The sequence below is a fragment of the Nomascus leucogenys genome, chromosome 5 (genome assembly GCF_006542625.1).
Source record: "Nomascus leucogenys isolate Asia chromosome 5, Asia_NLE_v1, whole genome shotgun sequence".
NCBI lineage: Eukaryota > Metazoa > Chordata > Mammalia > Primates > Hylobatidae > Nomascus > Nomascus leucogenys.
This window is the reverse complement of record NC_044385.1, coordinates 75,314,765-75,340,120: the sequence shown is the minus strand read 5'-3', so window position 1 is coordinate 75,340,120 and position 25,356 is coordinate 75,314,765. Positions and strand designations below refer to the sequence as shown.

General features: G+C 37.9%; 1 protein-coding gene across 4 annotated transcripts in view; it reads right to left on the bottom strand.

Annotated features, from left to right (window-relative positions):
* The window catches only part of FNDC3A (fibronectin type III domain containing 3A), a 231,643-nt gene that overhangs the window by 61,270 nt on the left and 145,017 nt on the right, over window positions 1-25,356 (bottom strand). For 3 of the 4 annotated variants that reach the window (XM_003270084.4, XM_012506966.2, XM_003270085.4), the window contains 3 exons: window positions 11,183-11,420; window positions 5,717-5,986; window positions 3,528-3,586 (listed from right to left, as the gene is read on the bottom strand). In XM_003270084.4, coding sequence (XP_003270132.1) covers window positions 3,528-3,586; window positions 5,717-5,986; window positions 11,183-11,420 — 567 coding nt within the window. Of the gene's footprint in view, window positions 1-3,527; window positions 3,587-5,716; window positions 5,987-11,182; window positions 11,421-12,961; window positions 13,004-25,356 lie in introns of those variants that run through there. The other variant, XM_030813390.1, reaches the window with a different exon arrangement.

Here is a 25,356-nt window from a genome sequence, read left to right as displayed (position 1 = left end):
CAGAAACAAAAGAGATCTAACCCAATTCCTTCATTTTAGAGAAATGAAGAATGTGATAAAATAGTATAAACAAGCAGAGTAAGAATTTGGTTTTCTAAAGTTGCTAGTGAAACATTCAAACTTGGGTATTCTTTAGTGTGCCTCAGGAGATATAGTTCTACAGGAACAGATGAGTAATTAGGATTGAAAATACAGATTTGGAAGTAATTTGAACTCTATTTGTATGCTAATGTTACAAGTAAAATTTGCTTTTATATCCATATCACTTGATTCTTACAACTACCACCTAAAGTAGGCAAAATAGGCTTAACTATCTTCATTTTATGAAAGGAGCATATTCAGAAAGATTAAGTAACTTGTCTGAGGTCACAGAACCATTGACTAGGACCTGAATAATTCAGTTCTTTTCCTACTACTCAATGATCCCATTCTGAATCCACTTCTAGGTTGTAGCTGAAAATAGATATGACTGTGTAAAAATCTAAGAACTGATAAAAATGGTAACAGGAAAAAATGAACATAGCTTTTAGAAAGTGGCTAGATTATGTACAATATATTTTTTGAGGCAGATTGTGATCCTTGTAAGGTAGTCATCAAAATTACCCTTGAGAAAAACTGTCCATTGGGTTAAATTAAGTATATATCTAGGAAGCTAAACTGTTAAAAGAGTTCAAAGCCATATATATTGTATGAATTTTGACAAAGACTGTAGAAGAAAGAAATGAGAATATCTAATTTCTGGATTTCCAGAAATATTAAAGTAGAATACACATAAATGTTTGATCCTTGTCTAGATAAGGGCATCAGGAGGTGAGAGAATAATTCTGAAGATAACTCAAAGGCTGAGCCTAAGGAAATTTGGAGTTAGACAGTACTTCTAGTAACCACCAAAAGGTAAAGGGAAGGGGTAATGATTCTGAAAGCAAAAAGGTATGAGTAAAAGGCATGACACATTTAATTTTAAGCATTACTGAAATAAAAGGAAATGAAATCCACTGAAATAAATGTCAGTAGATTTTCATAGAAATGAGACTGAGAACAATTTCAAAGAAGAACAAATGAAAAGACAACACTTTCAATATAATTAATTATTTCATGCATGTGAGGGTATACGATATCATTATTCTCCATTTTCTGAAAGAAGAAACATTCACAAAGGTCAAGTGACTTGTCATGGGTCACTCAACTCCGAAGTACACAGCTGAGACTGTGAGACTCATGCATGTACCACATTCTCCCCTACACACTGCACTCTGGTCACATGAGTGGGCTTTTCTCTTCTTTCCTTTTTTTTTTTTTGTTCCTCAAATGTGCCATGTCCAGTGCTTTTCAAATGCTGCTCAGTTTGCAATAATACTCTTCCCACACTTTCCACCCCTGTCCTCAATGCCCAACCACTACTTTTCCTTCAAATATCAGTACAATAATCCTTCCTTAGGAAAACTTCCCTGATTCCCTGTCAAGGTTTGGTCTTCCTATTACACACTCTGATTGCCCTCTATCTTTTTGTTCTGGCACTTCATGGTTACAATTTAACATTCATTGTGTAATGCTTAGTTTACTAAACTAAGCCTTGTGGCAGAGCCCGTGTCTATCCTTTGCTTTCCATTCTATCTCTAGCTTTAGCACAGCGTCTGTCACTTTGTAAGTGGTCAAATATTTATAGAATGAAAAAGTGAATGAACACATTTAATTTAGCGCTCTAAATGAACTAGAGCATGCAAAAACAACCAAACACACAAAAACAAGCAAGCAAAAACCCTGACCTGCACTTTGTAGCTCACAATTAATTTAATCAAAGAGGAATTGGCATTCAAACTACAAACATAAACTAAAACAAAGCAAATAAAACCATCAGCATTACTTTATGATACAGGACTCACTATCTTATTAAATTACATTTCTTCCTATTGTTGAGTAAGAAAGTCTTTCAATTGGCTTTAAGATTTACTTTTTGTGTCTGTAAATTATATATATATATATATTTATTTATTTATGAGACAGGTTCTTGCTCTGTCACCCAGGCTGGAGTGAAAAGGCACAATCTTAGTTCACTGCAACATTGAACTCCTAGGCTCAAGGGATCCTCCCATCTCAGCATCCCAAGTATCTGGGACTACAGGTGTGTGCCCCCTTGTCTGTAGTATCTGTATTTGTTTTTTGTAGAGACAAGGTCTCAATATATTACTCAGGCTGGTCTCAAACTCCTGGCCTCAAGTGATCCTCTTGTCTTGGTTTTCCAAAGGACTGGGAAAGTGTGAGCCACTGCACCTGGCCTGAAAATTATACTTTTAATATATACTACAAGTAAATGCTACTAGCATTAGCTATTAAATCACTCAAACATCAATCTTATTAAGGCTACTAAATTCTTTTTCTAGTAAACCTAGTGATATACACTCGGGGTCTTGGAAGGATACTGCCTAAATTTCAGTCATAGCTCTACTACTACTAATAGAAACTCACTGTTGCTTCAGTTTCCTCATTTGTAAAATAGGGAAAATAGTACATATATGGTTGTCACCGGTATTAAATAATGCACATGTGCATTCCAAGCACTCTGAACAGAGACTGATGCCAATCGATTTGTGCTAGCCATTACTATGAAATAATTCTGTGTAAATTTACATTTATTTATACATATATGCTCTATTCTCAAGAGAAAACAGATTCGAATAAAGAAGGCTAGAGCAACCAAATCTATTATTTGGGAGTTGTGAGAAAAAGTGGGACCATAGTAGTCTGTTAGATAAGGAACTGGCTTACTCAAACATCCTGAAACATGGCAAGATAAGCTTAAAAAGCCTTTATGGAGATGGTACTAAGAATAATAACTTTTCTAATTTGTTTTCTTAGAAAAACAAAGTATTTTTGGCGGTAACTTAGCATAAAACATTTTACCATGGATGTTTCTGAGAGTTGGGAAAGAGTAGTTTGTTTTATGAACCAAAAAATATTCTTATCAATCTTAAATTGCCTTATTCTGGCTGAAAAAGTCCTATGGCCTACTTCTTCCACCACATCTTTCTCCCCTTCACTATACTCCAGTGATAAGGGTTCTTTCCATCTGTCCAACTCCCCATACTTACTTACACCTGTTCTCCCTCTCCCATTCCTTCCACTTTTGCACTTTTTCTCACTTGTCAGAGAAAGCTTCCCTGATTGCTCTATTTAACCTAACAACCTCTCCTACTAATCTCATCATATCATTCCTATTTCTATAATAGCAATCTTTACTATCACACAGAATTCTGTTTGTGCATTTGTTTTTTATTTATTGGCATACAGTAAGGGATCAATAAATATTTGATGAATGAATGACAAAACTATGTAGCTCTTCAAAGAATCAGGTAATGACATAGAAAGATAGCTAAGGCATACAATAGTGAGTGAAAAAAGCTTGTCACAGAATACAGTATGATCCTATTTTCATAAAAAGTTAAAAGAAAAAAGCTACATTTTGATGGATGAACATCTTATGCCAATATACTAAATATAAACATCAATAAAATACATAAGATACTTACCACTGGTTTGACAATGTTGGAAAGAAGTGCTTCAAATGCTTTAGTTTCTTCATCTTTTTCTTAAAAAAATAAAACATTTGAATATTTAAAAAGAAGAACTTAGATACAATCCCTTCTTCTCCCTAATTATGTATTCTGAAACTAGGTTGGTATTTGAGACTTTTATTTTCTAGTTTTTATTCCTTTGTTCATACTGAGCAGTTTGTGGCCCTTCAGCATTTATCTACTTTAGTTTTTATTTCTATCTTAACTGTGACTACTAATTATAACACCACTATACATAGATATATCTATATGTATTTAGCCATAGCTATATCTATCTGAACCAAATTTTTCTTATATAAAGTATAGTTTTATTCATGGTTGTAAAAATATTCTCTCTGGAAAGTTCTCATTTGTCAATCTCATACCTCTTAATAAAGTTAACTATTTTGTCATGACATGCCTTAGTTATGGTTTCCCAAATTAGAAATATAATTGGCTTGACTGTAACTTATAGTCACCACTGATAGGCAAAAACTTTAATTCTTCTGAAACAGCAGTGCCGAAAACGATGATCAGGAGGTCTCAAATAAATGGGAGAACATTTATGTAAATGTTGTTAATATACAAGTCATGAACAGTTGAGGCATTATTTGAAATTTGTTGGTGAGGAATAGAAATTTTAAGGAAAAGGAAGGTAGGAACAGTTAACATGGCTTACATTTTGATATTTCCCTCAAAGTTGGAAGCATTTTAGTTCCTAGTCATATATTAATTACCTACACTATTTGATAATAAAAATCAATTTAGATAAGCATATTCAAGGACTGATAGAGTTGTGGTTATTGGTGCTTGTGAAATGACATGTTGGTATGGTTCACAGTCATTTCTGATGAAACCTTTAGAACCTGACATGGTCTACCATGCATATCTATGTATTTCTACATACGCTTATCTACGTCAAACAGATAATAGTATTAAGGAAACCTAAAAGAACATACATACAGAAACCACATTAATCAAAGTAAGCAGTAGTTAGAAGCTTAACATTACAATCAAGAGTACTGGGTACTAACTCCACAACTGTAGGCATGTGAAAGACAGGCTGTTAACCCAGCTGTATTTTACCTTACAGAGATTGATTCAAGTATATACAAATAATAGTGCTCAAAGTTCATATAGTAGGCCCAAGCCTGTAATCTCAGCATACTGGAAAGTCAAGGTAGGCGGATTGCTTGAGCCTAGGAGTTGGAGACCGGCCTGGCCAAGATAGTGAAACCCCATCTCTACCAAAAATACAAAAAGTAGTTGGGCGTGGTGGCATGCGCCTGTAGTCCCAGCTACTCAGGAGGCTGAGGCACAAGAATCACTTCAACACAGGAGGCAGAGGTTGCAGTGAGCTGATATTGCGCCACTGCATTCCAGCCTGGGTGACAGAGCTCAAAAACAAACAAACAAAAACCAATAAAACAAGGTTCATAGAGTAGAAGTCAGAGGTTAGGGGAAGGATCCAAGAGTAACAAGGAGAGTTTAGGAGAAAAGAACTTTTGAAGAAAGAAATGAAAAATACTCTATCCTAATTATAGAGTATATAGAGAGATTGGTAAATGATATAACTACTTGCTATCAAGGTTTTATTCAAAAAGAAGGTGGGAGAAATAACAAGTTTTGATAGGTTGGGAACGGTGGCTCAGGCCTGTAATTGCAGCACTTTGAGAGGCCAAGATGGGAGGATCGCTTGAGCCCAGGAGTTCGAGACCAGCATGGGCAAAACAGCGAGACCCTGTCTCTACTAAAAATTAAAAAATTAGTTGGGTGTGGTGGTGCATGCCTGTAGTTTTCAGCTGCAGTGATCTATGATCGTGCCACTCCAGCCTGGGTGACAGAGCAAGACTCTGTCTCAAAAAAAAAAAAAAAAAAAGTTTTGATTAAAAATCAGCAGCGTAGCATTATCAAAGGCCCAGAATCAGAAGAAAGGAATTTGGATTAATGTTATCTGAGTTTTTCTATCAAATAGAAATTTCAGTCAGTAAAATTTATGATACAGATGAAATTACTAATTGAGGTTTTCCAAACTGTCAAAAGCAGCAGCCTGTAACAGTCTATTTGGACCATGACAAAATGACTGAAAGGTTAGAATATACTTTTAGTAGGTTAAATCACGAGAGTAGCATCAATGAGAACAGTTCAGTACTTCAAACAGTTACCTTCAATTTCTGTATCAACTTGTGTACCACCTTTCCCCTTCCCAGACTTGATTTTTGCTGATCCTGTATTTATACCACCAGTATTCTGTCCTTTTATAAGTCCATTATGTTCATTAATGGGAGAAGGGCATTTCTGGGGTGATGATGGTGGACTGCTCATTTTATCTTTCTGTGTTCCCTGGCGATCCTTCAATTTTTTCTGCAAACGTTCGTATGTTTTACTAGATCGTTCATCTCTAAAGTTGGACCTTCCATGTGTAGAGTGAGCATCTAGGAGGAAATAAAAACGAAATGTTAAGATCACTTTCTCCAAATAAGTTTATGCCATGAGAAAAGAACACAAAATAAATCTATCATATAAAACTTTTATAAAAAATTTAAAATAATTTTGCATAACAAAGCAACCTTTGTGTCTCCATGAACTATTAGAACCAAGCTTTGTGATTTATGCTAATTATATACATATATATCTCGAGTAAATTTACAGAGAGATTTCTTTCCTTCTTCTGTTCTCAACTAATTATTAATCTCCATAGAAACAGCTTGGTGGTAACTTATGATTATTGTAGGTGAGGAATGAGACTTGAACTGAGCAGTCCACAGTTCTTTTTCTTTTACTCTTTAGTAACTATTACTTTTCACATCTTTTTGAACCTTAAACACATAAAATAGGTAAAAAGAAAATCACTGTCTGCCTAAATTCCCTTATGACTCAAAAAAGCAAATCATCACTGAAAAAAAAGTTAGCAAAAAGAAATGATTTAGATTGTTTAACAATAACAATCTACATATAATGTATCTTCAGATACTATAAACTCAAGGTTGTGATTTAGAAAAATCTACTCATTCTAATAAAAGTCACATAGGAACATAATTAAGTCATGATGCTCAATAAATATTAATTCAATTGTCCCCAGAGTTTTTTAAATTTAAGATTTGTGATGAGAAAAATATTTTTAAAAAGCCTCAGTAAAAAGTTTTAATTTAGCAGTGCCTTAAGAAAATTAGTATAGTAATTTTGAAATGAGTATTATAAGGATATGTACAATAACATTAGAATGAACGTGGACCTCTACCTCACACCATATACAAAAATTAATTCAAATGAATCAATGACCCAAATGTAAGAGATTAAACTATAGAACTCTTAGAAGGAAACACGTCTCTATGACCTTGGATTTGGCAATAGTTTCTTAGACGAGACACCAAAAACACAAGCAATCAAAGAAAAAATTAGATTTCATCAGAATTAAAAACTTTTCTGCACCAAAGGATACCACAAGGAAAGTGAAAAAACAACAAGGGAGGAAATCATATATCTGATAAGGAACTTGTATCCAGAATATATACACTCTTACCTTTCAACAATAAAAAGACAAATACCCCACCCATTTAAAAAATGGGTGAAGAATTCAAATAGACATTTCTCCAAATAAAAGATATGAACGGGGCTGGGTGCAGTGGCTCACGCCTGTATTCCCAGCACTTTGGGAGGCTGAAGCAGGTGGATCACAAGGTCAGGAGTTCAAGACTGGCCTGGCCAAGACGGTGAAACCCCATCTCTACTAAAAATACAAAAAATTAGCCGGGTGTGGTGGCGTGCACCTGTAATCCCAGCTACTTGCGAGGCTGAGGCAGGAGAATCGTTTGAACCTGCGAGGCAGAGGTTGCAGTGAGCCAAGATCATGTCATTGCACCCCAGCTTGGGCAATAAGAGTGAAACTCCATCTCAAAAAAAAAAAAAAAAAAGGAAAAGAAAATATATGAATGGCCAATAAGCACATGAAAAGATGATCAACATTAGTAGCATTAGGGAAAAGCAAATCAAAACCATAATGAGAGAGAAATTTATTCAGGATGCCTATAATCAAAAGACAGACAATAACAAGTTTTGGCAAAGAAACTGGAACCCTCGTACATTGCTGGTAGGAATGTAAAATGGTGTAGTCACTGTGGAAAATTAATATAGAGTTAACATATGACCCAGCAATTCCACTCCGAGGCACGTACCTGGGAGAAGTGAAAATATGTCAACACAAAAACTTGTACACAAATGGTCACAGCAGTATTATTCACAGATAAAAAGTGAAAACAGGCCGGGCGCGGTGGCTCACGCTCGTAATCCCAGCACTTTGGGAGGCCGAGGCGGGCGGATCACGAGGTCAGGAGATCGAGACCACGGTGAAACCCCGTCTCTACTAAAAATACAAAAAAATTAGCCGGGCGTGGTGGCGGGCGCCTGTAGTCCCAGCTACTCGGAGAGGCTGAGGCAGGAGAATGGCGTGAACCCAGGAGGCAGAGCTTGCAGTGAGCCGAGATTGAGCCACTGCACTCCAGCCTGGGCGACAGAGCGAGACTCCGTCTCAAAAAAAAAAAAAAAAAAAAAAAAAAGTGAAAACAACCCAAAGGTCCATCAGCTAATGAGTGATAAAATGTTGTATATCTACAGAATGCAATATTATTGCAGCCATAAAAAGGAATGAAGTACTATTATATGTGAGAACATGAACTTTGAAAACATGACATTAAGTGAAAAAAAACTAGACACAAAAGTCTACATACTGTATGAACATTTTAATGAAATTTTTATATGAAATATGTGTATTTATATGAAGTCTAGAATAGGCAAACCCATACAGACAGAAAGTAGATTATGGGATGTGAAGAAACAGACAGTTGGGGCTGACTGTTAATATGTACAGTTTCTTTTTTGGGATGATAGAAATGTTCTGGAATTAGACAGTGTTAGTTAATACAGTACATACTGAATAGAGAAAACATTGAACTGCATATATTGCACAATACAGTAAATATATTAAAAACCACTGAAGTGTAAAATGATGAACTGTTATCTAAATTATATCTCCACAAAAAGCTAAGAAATATAGCAACTGCAATCAATTAGATCAATTAGTACATACTTTAAAATGCTTTATCTATTATTCAAAATAATAAAGCCACCATGGAGGAGAAAAGAGAATATATTATGCTAGAAAGAGAAGGAAATTAATCATTGAATAGATCTGAGAGGGTTAAAATTCTGAGCAATTAACTAGCAGTGTGGCCTTGCAGAAATTACTTAACATTTGTGAGCCTCAGTTTCCTCATTTGAATTTTGCAGAATTTTATTGAAGATTAAGTGAGATAATACATGCGTGAGCATAGTGCCCAGGAAGGTTCAGGCTCACTAATGGTACTGCTAATAGTGAAATGCTGGATCAGATTCCACTTTGAGAATCCATATGAATTGTGCATGGAAAGGGCATCATGGAGGTATAGCTATTGGTTAGAAACCCAGTACTGTCAGTAATTAGCATCTAGTGGTAGAATCTCTGGCTTATAACCTCAAGTACAATATGACTCCTCCCTTTTACCACTGGGTAGCTAATTTGTGGATTTGTGCCCTTCACTTTCCTTCACATCAATGTAGATCACATCCATGTATTCTAATGCATATCCCTACAGAATAACAACGGGTTTTAACAATGCAAAATAGTAATAATTGTAATACTAGTTTTTTCTTATAGTTTTCTCAGATTATAAGAAAAAATTAATATTTTTAAAACTAAGTCATAATTAGCAGTAAACCAAAATAGGATGAGATTAATCTGCAGTATAAACTTTTGGTACTCAAAAGTATGTTCCTTGGAGCACAGCATGAACATCTCCTAGGGGCTTGTTAGAAATGCAGAATCTCAAGCACTACCCAGAGCTACTGAACCAATTTGCATTACTTAGGCAATAGAAATAAGTCTGACAAATACATATGATATGTACAATATATCCACTATTTACAGGCTGTGTTGTGTAATTTCAATTTTGTATTTGAAGTTATCTCTTCTGCAAATGTACTGAGCATAAGTGACAGGCAATGCTAAGTGCAGGGAAACAACAGTGATTAAAACAGATTCAGTTCTTAGGGAGTTGATAGTCAAATAAGGGAAACAGCCATACAAATACACAGTGACAAAAAAGAAATTGTGTTAAGTTCTGTGAAAGATACAAACAAAGTTCAGTGCTAGAGACTGACAAGGTAAGATCAGGAAGGTCTCTGAAAACTGAAATCTAAAGGTTAAAGGAAATTTACAGAAAAGGCAGAGAGAACACCATATACACAGGGACCGAGGCAAGAAAGAACTTGGAGGTTTTGAAAAACTGGGGGGAAGCAATGGGACAAGGAAGTCAGGGGCCACAGGGCAGAACATTGCAAGAGCAGTTTGCAACCAGAGCTAATTTTGGTTCCTAGCGATCATTTGGAAATGTCTGGAGGTATTTTTAGATGTCAGAATATTTAAAATGTTGTATTGGAGTTGTGTGCTACAACTGTGCTACACAATGGCAGTTAGTGGGTAGAGGCCAGGGATGCCTTTAAACATCCTACAATGAAGAGTTTTGTCCTCTACAATGAAGACTTATCCATCCTAAAACATCAATAGTGGCATATTTGAGAAACCCTAGTTTAGGGGAAGGGTTTAGGATTTTATTCTAATTGCAATGGGAAATCACTGAAATAGTTTAAACAGAACAGTATGATTAATATTTGAAAATAATTACTGTGGCTGAGAATTGATTATTGGGGGCAAGAATGGAAACAAAACCAACTGGAAAGCCATTGTTGCAGTTGTCCTGGCAAGAGCTGATGGTGGATGGATTTGAGTGGCAGTGGGGAAGTAGTAAAAAAAAAATTCAGAAAATTCTGAAAATAAAACTGATACTAATTGATGTAAGGGTTGGAAAAGGAGAAATCAAATTTGACCATCTGGCTTTCATTTGAGCAAACTAAGTGACTAGTGGCCCACCTACTGAGATGAAGGGACAGAAAAAAAGCAAGTTGTGGGGGTCCACATTTGACATTTCTGTTTAGAAATATTCTGAAATGCATGAGACATCCATGTGAAGTTATCGAGAAGGCAGTCAGGAATAAGTCTGGCACTGTTTAAGGCAGTGTTTAAAGCTATGGGACATAATAAGGTATTATTTTGTGTTTATGTTTGGTAGCCTACATATTTATTAACTTTATTTATTAACTTTCCCCAAATTTATTAACTCCCTAAGGGCAGAGGTTATGGCTTATCCTGTTTTTTCAATCCCTCACAGAGCTTAGCAACTTTGTGTAGTGGCATCACAGCTGATAGGATTTAACAATGACATGGTTATTCCTGGCTGAAAATTTTCTCAGCGCCTAGATTGCAGGCCAGAGGAAAAGACCTCTTGTTTGAATGTGGCACCACTAAGTAGTGCTGCATGATATAAGTTACTTCCCTTCTTTGATTTTTCTGTTTACTCACCTGCCTTGAAGGGTGATCATGAGGATGAAGCACCTAATATAGTACTTGAGTAAAAGAAAAATGCTTGTTATATCATTACCATTTGCTGTTTTTTTAATGTGATATGATAATGGCATCTATTATATCCAAGCGAAGAATATCCAACTCAATAACAGTGGAATACTTTTAGATGTCTTACCTACATCTCCATAGACTTGTGAAGACTGATACTGTGGCATATACTGTGTTGTCATGTCTCCGGCTCCAGTCACGGGTGAGTACATATGACGTGGTGGAGGGGGCATCATGGTTGGGACAGGAATGAAACCAGGCAGAGGAGGATGTGGAGAACGGTGGAGAACTGTGTGACCACCAGGGTGAAACTCTGGTGCCTGAGGGACCACGACAACTCTTCGAACACCATTGTCTTCAATAACCTACAAAATGAACATTAGATTAAAATTTCTTCCATAGAATATAAGCAATTCTCTTAAAAATGTTAAGAGTAGGGTGGGCATGGTAGCTCATGCCTCTAATCCCAGCACTTTGGGAAGCCGAGGCAGGTGGATCACCTAGGGTCAGGAGTTCGAGAACAGCCTGGCCAACATGGTGAAACCCCGTCTCTACTAAAAATACAAAACTTAGCTGGGCATGGTGGCCCATGCCTGTAATCCCAGCTACTCGGGAGGCTGAGGCAGGAGAATTGCTTGAACCTGGGAGGTGGAGGTTGCAGTGAGCCGAGATAGCGCCATTGCACTCTAGCCTGGGCAATAGAGCAAGACTCTGTCTCGAAAATAAAATAAAATAAAAATGTTAGAGTAAGAATTTTTACACCATTAGAAATTTAAAAAATTTGGAGAATCAACATAAAAAGAACTTACTAAATATACTGGTACATATAAATTAGCACTAAACAAAATGAAGAATTAGTTTTTGTTATACAATTCAATATAAATCTTAAAACACTAATTAGACAAGCTAAAGAGTAACCTAATAAGTTATGATACTAGATATTTATCCTATGTGTTATGTGCATTTCCTGATGGAGTAATTTTGGTTTAGACACAAGAGGTTCAGGAATCAATTTCCTTTTCTATATAATGACTGGGAGTGGGGGAAAACAAGTTGTGGAAAGACCAAATAGAAAACAAAACAACTGGATCCAGACTCGATCAGATAATCAATGACATGTTAGAATTTAGATGTAAAATTCTTATGACCATGACCAGGACAATTTTAACCGCTGATCATTTCAAGGGACACAAATACTGAATATTACTATATTAACTCCTAGTTAAGAAAAGTATCTGTGGCTTTGAGGCTTAGAAATCACAAACTAAAAAAAAAAAAACCAGGAATTACACCGTGGGGATAAATTTTTTTAAATGATAAGACTTACTCCTCTTTGAACCTTACTAGAGCTGCAAAGACACACAGGAAACCCTAAAAAATTAAAGGACTTTATCTTAAAATTAGAAATCCCTCACTAAAATAGGGCCCTTATTCTTTTAGACTTATATGGTAACTATTAAGGTATAACAAATGGCTAATACCTTCCTCAGGAAACAGAAAATGATCATAATGTTAAGTGCTAATTTAAAGGCAAATCCTAATTTTCAGGAAGGCAAAGTTTTATTGTGCTTAAGGATAGCAAATTATTTTATAAATATATGTGCTTGGTAGGTATAGGTATACTAGAAAACACACTTATCTGGGTATAGATAAGCCTAAATTACAAACATTAATTAGATTGTTAAACTATCCTTACCTACTGGAGTGTGACATGACTCTTCTAACAGGGGACTAGAAGACCAAATGAATTAACTGTTTTTAATATGCTGGGTCTAGAACCATAATGCCTTGTTTTCAGCAAAATGGATGCCTCAGACACCTTTCTCCCTATTTAACTCAGTTCTGAATTTAAGTCTCAAGCAAGCATATATGATTGATGGGAACTAAATAATATCTAGAACCCTACTTGAAGGCAATCTGGGAACTGCTGATAGCTTTTGAGCTTCTACCCTACAGGAAGGAACATTGGAAGAAGTTTGAAATGGATTTTAAGTGAGCCAAATCACAGTATCTGTCACAATACCCCTTTTACCTTTATCACTCTCCAATTCACAAATCTTAAAAAACGGAGCCATTTCCAAGAGGCTTGTACTTCATATTCATTCAACCTGGTTCCAAACTACCTTCTAAGTTGTATCATTCTTTTGCAACAAACCCTGAACCATTAACCGCAGTCAGGCTGGTATAAAAAAAACCCTGTCTTCACAGTGACTATACATTTCTATACCCTGTACTTTTATTTACGCAATTGTTCTTCTTCACTTTGCTTCCCTTTAATCCATAATAATCTTGTCTATCCTTCCAATTCTAGCTCTAACTTTACCTCCTCCACTCATTTAAAACATTATTTTTCAGCAAAACAAACTGATAATTCAAAGAGGGAAAAACTTCAGAATGATATATTAAATATTTGTGGGGAACCCACACTAACAGGGGCAGACAAACACAACAAGTAAGTTACTTAGCATGTTGCAAGGTGATAAATACTATGGAAAAGGCATAGCAGGTAAGGGCTATTAGAAGTGTTGTGAGAAAGGAGCAGGTTACAGAATAAATACAGGGATCAGAGTAGGCCTTTCCGGCAAAGTAAAGCTTAAGCAGAAACTTGAAGGAAGTGGAGGAATTAACTATGCAGAAATCTGGAAGATTTGTTCTAGGCAGAGAGAACAATTAGAATAAAGCCCCTAAGGTAGAAGTGGGGCTGATTATACTCAAGGAGTGAAAGGAAGCTGGTGTGACTGCATGAGTATAAAGGAGCAAAGGCAGAAGCAGATGAAGTCAAAGAAATGAAGGGGTGATAGGGTGGTCAGGTCAGGCACCAAGACACAGGCTACTATTAAGGAGTTGGAGTTCATCATTTACTGTCAGTGGAATAGGAAATCATCACAAAGTTTTGGGCAGAAGAGTGATAAAATCTAGTGTTACTGACTCCTAGAGGATATGTGGTAGGGTCTGGAGACATTTATAGTTGTCACAACTCGGGGTGGTGGGGGAGGTGCACTATTAACATCTAGAAAGTAGAGAGGCCAAGAATACTGCTAAATACCCTACAACACAGAGGACAACAAAAACATCACCCCACCTCAAATGTTTACATTATTATGGTTGAGAATTCCTGATGTAACCTTATATTTGACAGGATTATTCTGGCCGCTGAGTTGAGAAGAGATCGTAGGGAGGCAAAGACAAAAGCAGGGAAACCATTCAGAAAGCTACTGTAGTAACCTAGGTAAGAGATGGTCATGGCTAAGACCAGGGAGGCAGCAGTGGAGATGGTGAGAAGTGACCCACATTCTGCATATATTTAAAAGTAGAGGCCAGGTGCAGGGGCTCATGCCTGTAATCCTAGCACTTTGGGAGGCCGAAATGGGTGGATCATGAGGTCAGGAGTTCGAGACCAGCCTGGCCAATATGGTGAAATTCCATCTCTACTAAAAATACAAAAATTAGCTGGGCATGGTGGCACGCACCTGTAGTCCCAGCTGCTTGGGAGGCTGAGGCAAGAGAATCGTTTGAACCCGGGAGGCAGAAGTTGCAGTGAGCCAAGACTGTGCCGCTGCACTCCAGCCTGGGCGACAGAGCAAGACTCCATCTCAAAAAGGAAAAAAAAAAAAGTAGAGAAACAAGACAAGATTAGCTGATGATTCCATGTGGGAAGTGAGAAAAAGAAGTTAGGAAACAATAGTCTTCCATCAACGTGATGAGGAAGGCTGTGGAGTAGAATAAGTTTTTTTCAGGGGAAGAGATTTGGAGTTTCAAGTTTTGCACTTGTGAGTTTGAAGAGTTTATAAGACAACTTAGTGGAAATGTTGAATAGACTGTTAAGATATACTAGTCTGCAATTCTGGAAAGATTGGGAAGGGATGACCAAGCGAGGTAGAAGGAAAACTAAGAGAGTGTATAGAGTCTGGAAGTTTGGTGAAGCATGTCAGGGAGGAAGGACTAACTGTGTCAAATGCTGCTGATAGATCAAATAAGAGGAAGACCAAGAATCTGACCACTGGATTTAGCAATGTAGACATTACTGTGACCTTGAAGAGAGCAGTTTCGGTATAGTCATAGGGTCAAAGCCCAACTGCAGTGGGTTTAAGTGAGAAAGTAAGGAGAAGAATTAGAGCTAACTGCACAATTTTAAAATGTTCTGCTGCAAAGGGGAATACAGAAATAGGGTGGTGGCTCATAGGAGTAGTGAAGTCAAGAAACTTTGATGTTTTGTTGTTTTCAGGAGTGAAATTACAAAAGGCTCAAGATACTAATGAAAATAATCCAGCAGAGAACAAGAAATTGATAATGCAGAAGAGAGAAAAGAAAAATGCTAGAGTAATGTCCTTACACAGGCAAAATGGGATGGGTTCCAGTATCCCAGTGGGGGAACCGGGCCTGGACAGGAGCAGGAAAGTTTGTGTTACAGATGAGGAAGCAGAGTTTGTGGGTTGGATGAGAAAACAGAGCACATAACTGCAGATGTGCAAACACTGGTGGAAGTGTGGGGCTAGGAGTCTGTGGAAGATACCGTTTGACTGTTCCTCCATGAACTCTTCCCTAGGTACTACAATCTCAGTGATCTCTCCTATAATTTCTGCTGCATTTACTCTGTATTACTTGTTGGATATTTGTAACACTGAAATGTTAATTTTCCAGATGTATATGTCTTACTCTATAATTTAACTGTTAAGTTTCTCAAGGGACATATATGAACTATTTGATCCTTGGAACAATGCTACATACTATTATTATTTCAATTTTTCAGATGGAGAAACTGAGGCATAGAGATGTTAAATAACTTGCCCAGGGTCATATAGGTAGAAAGTGAGGGAGCCAGTATATACACTCGGGCAACTTGGCTTCAGATTCCATGTTCTTATCTACTTTGTGGGCATAGAAGCCATAGGTCTTCTAGTGTCTTTTTTGTTGTTGTTGTTTACAACAAGATATTTATTTGATTAAAAATAAATGGCTAAATTATTTATGAAATTAAAACCACTTTTCTGATGAGAAAGAACATTTAAAATACAAAGATAAGCTTAGGGGAGAGGAAATGGAGAGCTATTATTTAACAGGTTCAGAGCTTCAGTTTTCAGCAAGATGAAGAGTTCTGTGGATGGAGGGTGGAGCTGGTGGTGCAACGCTGTAAATGTACCTAATGCCATTAAACTGTATACTTAAAAAAGGTTAAGATGGTAATTTTATGTTGTGTGTGTTTTACCACAATTAAACAAAACAAAACAAAAAACCCCAAACCTAAGATGTAGACAGAAGAGGTGAAAAAAAAAAGCCAGACAAGAACCGACAGCGTGGTGAACTCCACTACCTCAAGCAGCCAGTAACTTCAGAGGAAGGCAACAGACTTCAAAACTATTTACTAAGTCTCCACAGGCTTAGGTGCTAAGAAATGGCCATCATGTAGAGGTCAGATTTCACACCAACAGGGTACACTGGTTGTGATGTAAAATAAAATCAGTACGTTGTGAAAAGGAAAAAAAAAGATAAAATATAATTCAAATTTGTGTTTGTAAAAATTAAAATACAGGTAAGGCAATAAAATGTAATTAAATGAGGCATTAGCATAGTCTGACCACTTAACCACAGATGCCACCTAATTTCTAAGTAGGCAAAGACATGTTTTTTTTTCTTCCTTTATTGAATAGAGACACAACTGAGAAGAGCTGCAGAGAAAGGAAACTGTATCTGACATTTTATATTGTGTGTCTTCCTTACCAGAATATAAAGCACACAATAAATGTTTTGTCTATTGTTTTTTTCCCCCAGGACCTGGAATAGTACCTAGCACATGGGTTGATGCTCTAAAAGTTATTTGTTAAATGAATGATATGATCAGAAATATATGTGTTCTTTTAGCACTATCAGAATGCTACATTTCTTTCTCCCTCTCTTTATACCACGAAGCTATTAGGGTTCTGTGACTTTCTCAATTCCTACAACCTTTGCTTCCTCTCTACTTTTTGCAACCTACTTCTGTGATCTCACTCTGAACCCAGAACTATTCCAACTTTAAGCTCTTAAACAATAATACAGCTTAACTTTAAGCTCAAAACAACTTTAAGCTCTTGAACAATAACACAGACCATTCATTCAACAAATATTAATGTGTCTACAAACATACACGACAGTATGTGATCACAATCTCCTTTCTCTCCAGTTCTTACTATATCTCTTCATTCTCATATAAATCTCTTAGGTCTCCCCACCTTATAGTTTCTCACACTCCCCTGCCCATCCCTTTTAGCTGTTGTCCCCAGGAGAGCAGCAAGTCTGAGATCAGATTAATTTGCAGAATATTTGAAAAACACCCTGACCTCACTGCTGCGTGCCATCATAAAGGCAAAATGAAACAGCAAGCACAGCTCAAAGGAGTAACCTGAAACTTTTCCCAAAGTTGATATAGGCTCTTTCCCCACTCTATGCAATTTACAATTCCTTCCCTGTTAGGCACCCTCTCATTACCATAACAGCCCACATTCTATAAAAAACAGTTAAGGGAGCCATTACCAGAAAGGCAGAACTTCTGATATTGCCTTTCAGGAGTCCCATTCAGGTAGTTCATAAACTTCTCTTGATAAGTTATTAACTTCATCACTGAAATGGCAGAAGTGTTATCCTGTCCTGCAATACAATGCTCTTAGGGACTCTAAGTTAGTACTATTTGCCAGTGAATTAAGTTCCTTCTACTCCTGGCATCACTTGCTTTGTATTTAAGTTTTATAGTTTTATGTTTTGTTCATTTCCTCATTTGATAACTTAATTCCACTGGCACATATTTCTGCCTCTGTGCAGTACATCAATTTCTTAAAACTTTCCCTATTTATTAAACTGCAATAATAAAGCTCATTAAGGTTCTGCCTAAAATAAGGACCAGGCAGGCCCCAGAAATGGCTATGGAGGTTATTTATGTGTAAAGTACATAATCTTGGTGTGTGGACTATGTATCATCTTTTCAAATAGTTTGCTTCTTCTGAAGCTTTTTTTCTCTACTTTTTTTTTTTTAATTAGACTTTAAGTTCTGGGATACATGTGCCGAACATGTAGGTTTGTTACATAGGTATACATGTGCCATGGTGGTTTGCTGCACCCATCAACTCATCATCTATATTAGGTATTTCTCCTAATGCTATCCCTCCCCTAGCTCCCCATCCCTTCACAGGCCCCAGTGTGTGACGTTCCCCTCCCTGTGTCTATGTGTTCTCATTGTTCAACTCCCAATTATAAGTGAGAACATGTGGTGTTTGGTTTTCTGTTCCTGTGTTAATCTGCTGAGAATGATGGTTTCCAGCTTCATCCATGTCCCTGCAAAGGACATGAACTCATCCTTTTTTATGGCTGCACACTATTCCATGGTGTATATGCACCACATTTTCTTTATCCAGTCTATCATTGATGGGCATTTGGGTTGGTTCCAAGTCTTTGCTACTGTGAATAGTGCTGCAATAAACATACATGTGCATGTGTCCTAGTACAATGATTTATAATCCTTCTGGCTATATACCCAGTAATGGGATTGCTGGGTCAAATGGTATTTGTGGTTCTAGATCCTTGAGGAATTGCCACGCTGTCTTCCACAATGGTTGAACTAATTTACACTACCAGAAACAGTGTAAAAGTGTTCCTATTTCTCCACATCTCTCCAGCATCTGTGGTTCCCTGATTTTTTAATGACCGCCATTCTAACTGGCATGAGATGGTATCTCATTGTGGTTTTGATTTGCATTTCTCTGATGGCCAATGATAAGCTTTTTTTCATGTTTGTTGGCCACATAAATGTCTTCTTTTGAGAAGTGTCTGTTCAGATCCTTCGCGCACTTTTTGATGGGGTTGGGTTTTTGTTTTTGTTTTGTAAATTTGTTTAAGTTCTTTGTAGATTCTGGATATTAGCCCTTTGTCAGATGGATAGATTGCAAAATTTTTCCCCCTTTCTACAGGCTGCCTGTTTACTCTGATTATAGTTTCTTTTGCTATACAGAAGAAGCTCTTTAGTTTAATTAGATCTCGTTTGTCAATTTTGGCTTTTGTTGCCATAGCTTTTGGTGTTTGGTCATGAAGTCTTTGCCCATGCCTACATCCTGAATGGTATTGCCTAGGTTTTCCTCTAGGGTTTTTATGGTTTTAGGTTTTACATTTAAGTCTTTAATCCATCTTGAGTTAATTTTTGTATAAGGTGTAAGGAAAGGGTCCAGTTTCAGTTTTCTGCATGTGGCTAGCCAGTATTCCCAAACACCATTTATTAAATAGGGAATCCTTTCCCCATTGCTTGTTTTTGCCTGGTTTGTCAAAGATCAGATGGTTGTAGATGTGTGGTATTATTTCTGAGGCCTCTGTTCTGTTCCATTGGTCTATACATCTGTTTTGGTGCCAGTACCTTGCTGTTTTGGTTATGGTAGATTTGTAGTATAGTTTGAAGTCAGGCAGCGTGATGCCTCCAGCTTTGTTCTTTTTATTTAGGATTGTTTTGGCTATATGGGCTCTTTTTTGGTTCCATATGAAATTTAAAGTAGTTTTTCTAATTCTGTGGAGAAAGTCAATCGTAGCTTGATGGGGATAGTGCTGAATCTATAAATTACTTTGGGCATTATGGCCATTTTCACAATACTGATTCTTCCTATCCATGAGCATGGAATGTTTTTCCATTTGTTTGGGTCCTCTCTTATTTCCTTGAGCAGTGGTTTGTAGTTCTCCTTGAACAGGTCTTTCACATCCCTTGTAAGTTGGATTCCTAGGTATTTTATTCTCTTTGTAGCAATTTTGAATGGGAGTTCACTCATGATTTGGCTCTCTGTTTGCCTATTATTGGTGTATAGGAATGCTTGTGGTTTTTGCACACTGATTTTGTATCCTGAGACTTTGCTGAAGTTGCTTATCTGCTTAAGGAGATTTTGGGCTGAGACGATGGGGTTTTCTAAATATACAATCATGTCATCTGCAAACAGAGACAATTTGACTTCCTCTCTTCCTATTTGAAAACCCTTTATTTCTTTCTCTTGCCTGACTGCCCTGGCCAGAACTTCCAATACTATGTTGAGTAGGAGTGGTGAGAAAGGGCATCCTTGTCTTCTGCTGGTTTTCAAAGGTAATGCTCCCAGCTTTTGCCCATTCAGTATGATATTGGCTGTGGGTTTGTTATAAATAGCTCTTATTATTTTGAGATATGTTCCATCAATACCTAGTTTATTGAAAGTTTTTAGCACGAAGGCCTTCAATTTTATTGAAGGCCTTTTCTGTGTCTATTGAGATAATCATGTCGTTTTTGTCATTGGTTCTGTTTATGTGACAGATTACATTTACTGATTTATGTATGTTGAACCAGCCTTGCATCCCAGGGATGAAACAGACTTGATCGTGGTAGATAAGCTTTTGGATCTGCTGCTGAAGTCAGTTTGCCACTTACTTTATTGAGAATTTTCACATCAATGTTCATCAGGGATACTGGACTGAAATTTTCTTTTTTTGTTGTACTTCTGCCAGGTTTTGGTATCAGGATGATGCTGGCCTCATAAAATGAGTTAGGGAGGAGTTTGTCTTTTTCTGTTGTTTGGAATACTTTCAGAAGGAATGGTACCAGCTCCTCCTTGTACCTCTGGTAGAATTCAGCTGTGAATCCATCTGGTCCTGGGCTTTTTTTGGTTGTTAGGCTATCAATTACCACCTCAATTTTAGAAGTTGTTATTGGTCTATTCAGGGATTCCACCTCTTCCTGGTTTAGTCTTTGGGGGGTGTATGTGTCCAGGAGTTTACCCATTTCTTCTAGATTTTCTAGTTTATTTGCATAGAGGTGTTTATAGTATTCTCTGATGGTAGTTTGTATTTCTGTGGGATCAGTGTTGACATCCCCTTTATCATTTTTTACTGTGTCTACTTGATTCTCCTCTCTTTTCTTAATAGTCTAGCTAGTGGTCTATTTTGTTCATCTTTTCAAAAAACCAGCTCCTGAATTGATTGATTTTTTTGAAGGGTTTATTTTTGTCTCTATCTCCTTCAGCTATGCTCTGATCTTAGTTATTTCTAGTCTTCTACTAGCTTCTGAATTTGTTTGCTCTTGCTTCTCTAGTTCTTTTGTGATGTTAGGGTGTCAATTTTAGATCTTTCCCGCTTTCTCATGTGGGCATTTAGTGCTATACATTTCCCTCTACATACTGCTTTAAATGTGTCCCAAAGATTCTGGTATGTTGTGTCTTTGTTCTCATTGGTTTCAAAGAACATCTTTATTTCTGCCTTCATTTATTTACCCAGTACTCATTCAGGAGCAGGTTGTTTGGTTTCCATGTAGTTGTGTGGTTTTGAGTGAGTTTCTTAATCCTGAGTTCTAATTTGATTGCACTGTGGCCTGAGAGACTGTTATAATTTCTTCATTTTATATTTGCTGAGAAGTGTTTTACTTCCAATTATGTGGTCAGTTTTAGAATAAGTGTGATGTGGTGCTGAGAAGAATGTTTATTGTGTGGATTTGGGGTGGAGAGTTCTGTAGATGTCTATTAGGTCAGCTTGGTGCAGAGCTAAGTTCAAGTCCTGAACATACTTGTTAATTTTCTGTCTCATTGATCTAATATTGACAGTGTGGTGTTAATTATTATTACCCATTATTATTGTGTGGGAGTCTAAGTCTCTTTGTAGGTCTCTAAAAACTTGCTTTATAAATCTGGGTGCTCCTGTATTGTGTGCATATATATTTAGGATAGTTAGCTCTTCTGGTTGCATTGATCCCTTTACCATTACATAATGCCCTTCTTGTCTTTTTTTATCTTTGTTGGTTTAAAGTCTGTTTTATCAGAGACTAGGATTGCAACCCCTGCTTTTTTTTTTTTTTTGCTTTCCATTTGCTTGGTAAATCTTCCTCCATCCCTTTATTTTGAGCCTATGTATGTCTCTGCACCTGAGATGGGTCTCCTGAATACAGCACACCAATGGGTCTTGACTCTTTATCCAATTTGCCTGTGTCTTTTAATTGGGGCATTTAGCCCATTTATATTTAAGATTAATACTGTTATGTGTGAATTCGATCCTGTCATTATGATGCTAGCTGGTTATTTCGCCCGTTAGTTGATGCAGTCTCTTCATAGAGTCGATGGTCTTTACAATTTGGCATGTTTTTGCAGTGGCTGGTACTGGTTTTTCCTTTCCATATTTAGGGCTTCCTTCAGGAGCTCTTGTAAGGCAGATCTGGTGGTGACAAAATCTCTCGGCATTTGCTTGTCTGTAAAGGATTTTATTTCTCCTTCACTTATGAAGCTTAGTTTGGTTGGATATGAAATTCTGGGTTGAAAAATTCTTTCCTTTAAGAATGTTGAATATTGGCCCCAACTCTTTTCTGGCTTGTAGAGTTTCTGAAGAGAGATTTGCTATTAGTCTGACAGGCTTCCCTTTGTGGGTAACACGACCTTTCTCTCTGGCTGCCCTTAACATTTTTTCCTTCATTTCTACCTTGGTGAATCTGACAATTACGTGTCTTGGGTTTGCTCTTCTAGAGGAGTATCTTAGTGGTGTTCTCTGTATTTCCTGAATTTGAATGTTGGCCTGTCTTGCTAGGTTGGGGAAGTTCTCCTGGATAATATATCCTGAAGAGTGTTTTCCAACTTGGATCCATACTCCCCATCACTTTCAGGTACACCAATCAAACATAGGTTTGGACTTTTCACATAGTCCCATATTTCTTGGAGGCTTTGTTCGTTCATTTTCATTCTTGTCTCTCCAATCTTGTCTTCACACTTTATTTCATTAAGCTGATCTTCAATCTCTGATATCCTTTCTTCTGCTTGATTGATTTGGCTGTTGATACTTGTGTATGCTTCACCAAGTTCTTGTGCTGTGTTTTTCAGCTCCATCAGGTCATTTATGTTCTTCTCTAAACTGGTTATTCTAGTTAGCAATTCCTGTAACCTTTTTTCAAGGTTCTTAGCTTCCTTGCATTGGGTTAGAACATGCTCCTTTAGCTCGGAGGAGTTTTTTATTACCCACCTTCTGAAGCCTACTTCTGTCAGTTCATCAAACTCATTCTCCATCCAGATTTGTTCACTTGCTGGCAAGGAGTTGTGATCCTTTGGAGGTTTTTGGAATTTTCAGCCTTTTTGTGCTGGTTTTTCCTCATCTTCATGGATTTATCTACCTTTGGTCTTTGATCTTGGTGACCTTCGGATGGGGTTTCTGTGTGGACATCCTTTTTCTTGATGTTGATGCTATTCCTTTCTTCTACTTTCCTTCTAATAGTCAGGCCCCTCTGCAGCAGGTCTGCTGGAGTTTGCTGGAGGTCCACTCCAGACCCTGTTTGCCTGGGTATCGCCAACAGAGGCTGCAGAACAGCAAAGATTGATGCCTGTTCTTTCCTCTGGAAGCTTTGTCCCAGAGGGGCACCCACCAGATGCCAGCTGGAGCTCTCCTGTATGAGGTGTCTGTCGACCCCTGCTGGAAGGTGTCTCCCAGTCAGGAGGCACGGGGGTTAGGGACCCACTTGAGGAGGCAATGTGTCCCTTAGCAGAGCTCGGGAGCTATGCTGGGAGATCCACTGCTCTCTTTAGAGCCAGCAGGCAGGAACATTTAAGTCTGCTGAAGTTGCGCCCACACCTGCCCCTTCCCCCAGGTGCTCTGTCCCAGGAAGATGGGAGTTTTATCTATAAGCCCCTGACTGGGGCTGAGCCTTTCTTTCAGAGATGCCCTGCCCAGAGAGGAGGAATCTAGAGAGGCAGTCTGGCTACAGTGGCTTTGCTGAGCTACGGTGGGCTCTGCCCAGTTCCAACTTCTTGGTGGCTTTGTTTACACTGTTCGGGGAAAACTATCTACTCAAGCCTCAGTAATGGCAGACGCCCCTCCCCCATCAAGCTTGAGTATCCCAGGTGGACTTCAGACTGCTGTGCTGGCAGCGAGAATTTCAAGCCGGTGGATCTTAGCTTGCTGACCTCTGTGGGGATGGGATCCGCTGAGCTAGACCACTTGGCTCCCTGACTTCAGCCCCCTTTCCAGGGGAGTGAACGGTTCTGTCTTCCTGGCGTTCCAGGAGCCACTGGAGTACGAAAAAAAAACTCTTGCAGCTAGCTCAGTGTCTGCCCAAATGCCTGCCCAGTTTTGTGGTTGAATCCCAGGGCCCTGGTGGTGTAGGCACCCAGGGGAATCTCCTGGTTTGCGGGTTGTGAAGACTGTGGGAAAAGTGTGGTATCTGGGCCGGAATGCACCGTTCCTCATGGCATAGTCCTTCACGGTTTCCCTTGGCTAGGGGAGGGAGCTCCCCGACCCCTTTTGCTTCCTGGGAGAGGCGATGCCCCACTCTGCTTCAGCTCGCCCTCTGTGGGCTCGCCCTCTGTGGAAGAATCAAGTCTTACATACTAGAAACTTAAATTAACTAAAAAACGGTAAGACTAGATTTTTGTCTTTGGATTACCCTGTGTAATGAAAATGACACATTTTCTGATGAGTTCGTGTCCTTTGTAGGGACATGGATGAAACTGGAAAACATCATTCTCAGTAAACTATCGCAAGGACAAAAAACCAAACACCACATGTTCTCACTCATAGGTGTGAATTGAACAATGAGAACTCATGGACACAGGAAGGGGAATATCACATTCCGGGGACTGTTGTGGGGTGGGGGGAGGGGGGAGGAACAGCATTAGGAGATATACCTAATGCTAAATGACGAGTTAATGGGTGCAGGAAATCAATATGGCACATGGATACATATGTAACAAACCTGCACATTGTGCACATGTACCCTAAAACCTAAAGTATAATAAAAAAAAAAAAAAAGAAAATGACACATTTTCTAGAGATCATCTTCATCTTAAATTAAGATTAATAATAGTAGCCCACTAGCCTCATATAATTCTTCCAGGAAGATTATTGTTAAAATTCATTAATTTATGTGACAACTATTTATGGGACACCTACTACATTTGAGTTACCACAAGAACACAAAAATAATTAAAAGGCAGTTCCTATCCTAAGGAACCTAAAATCCTGTAGGAGTAAAAATACATATGCAGTTGCCCCTTGGTATGCATGGGGGATTGGTTCCAGGACTTTCTGTGGATACCAAAATTTTCTAATGCTCAAGCCTCTGATATAAAACGGTGTAGCACTTGCTTATAACCTACAACACCCTCTGGTGTACTTTAAATCATCTCTAGATTACTTATTATACCTAATATAATGTAAATGCTGTGTAAATAGTTGTATTGTTTAAGAAATGTGACAAGAAAGTCTGTATGTGTTCAGTATAGATGCAATTTTTTTTTTCAAATATTTTCAATCTGTGGTTGGTTGAATCCACAGATTTGGAACGTAAGGATATGAAGGGCTAACAGT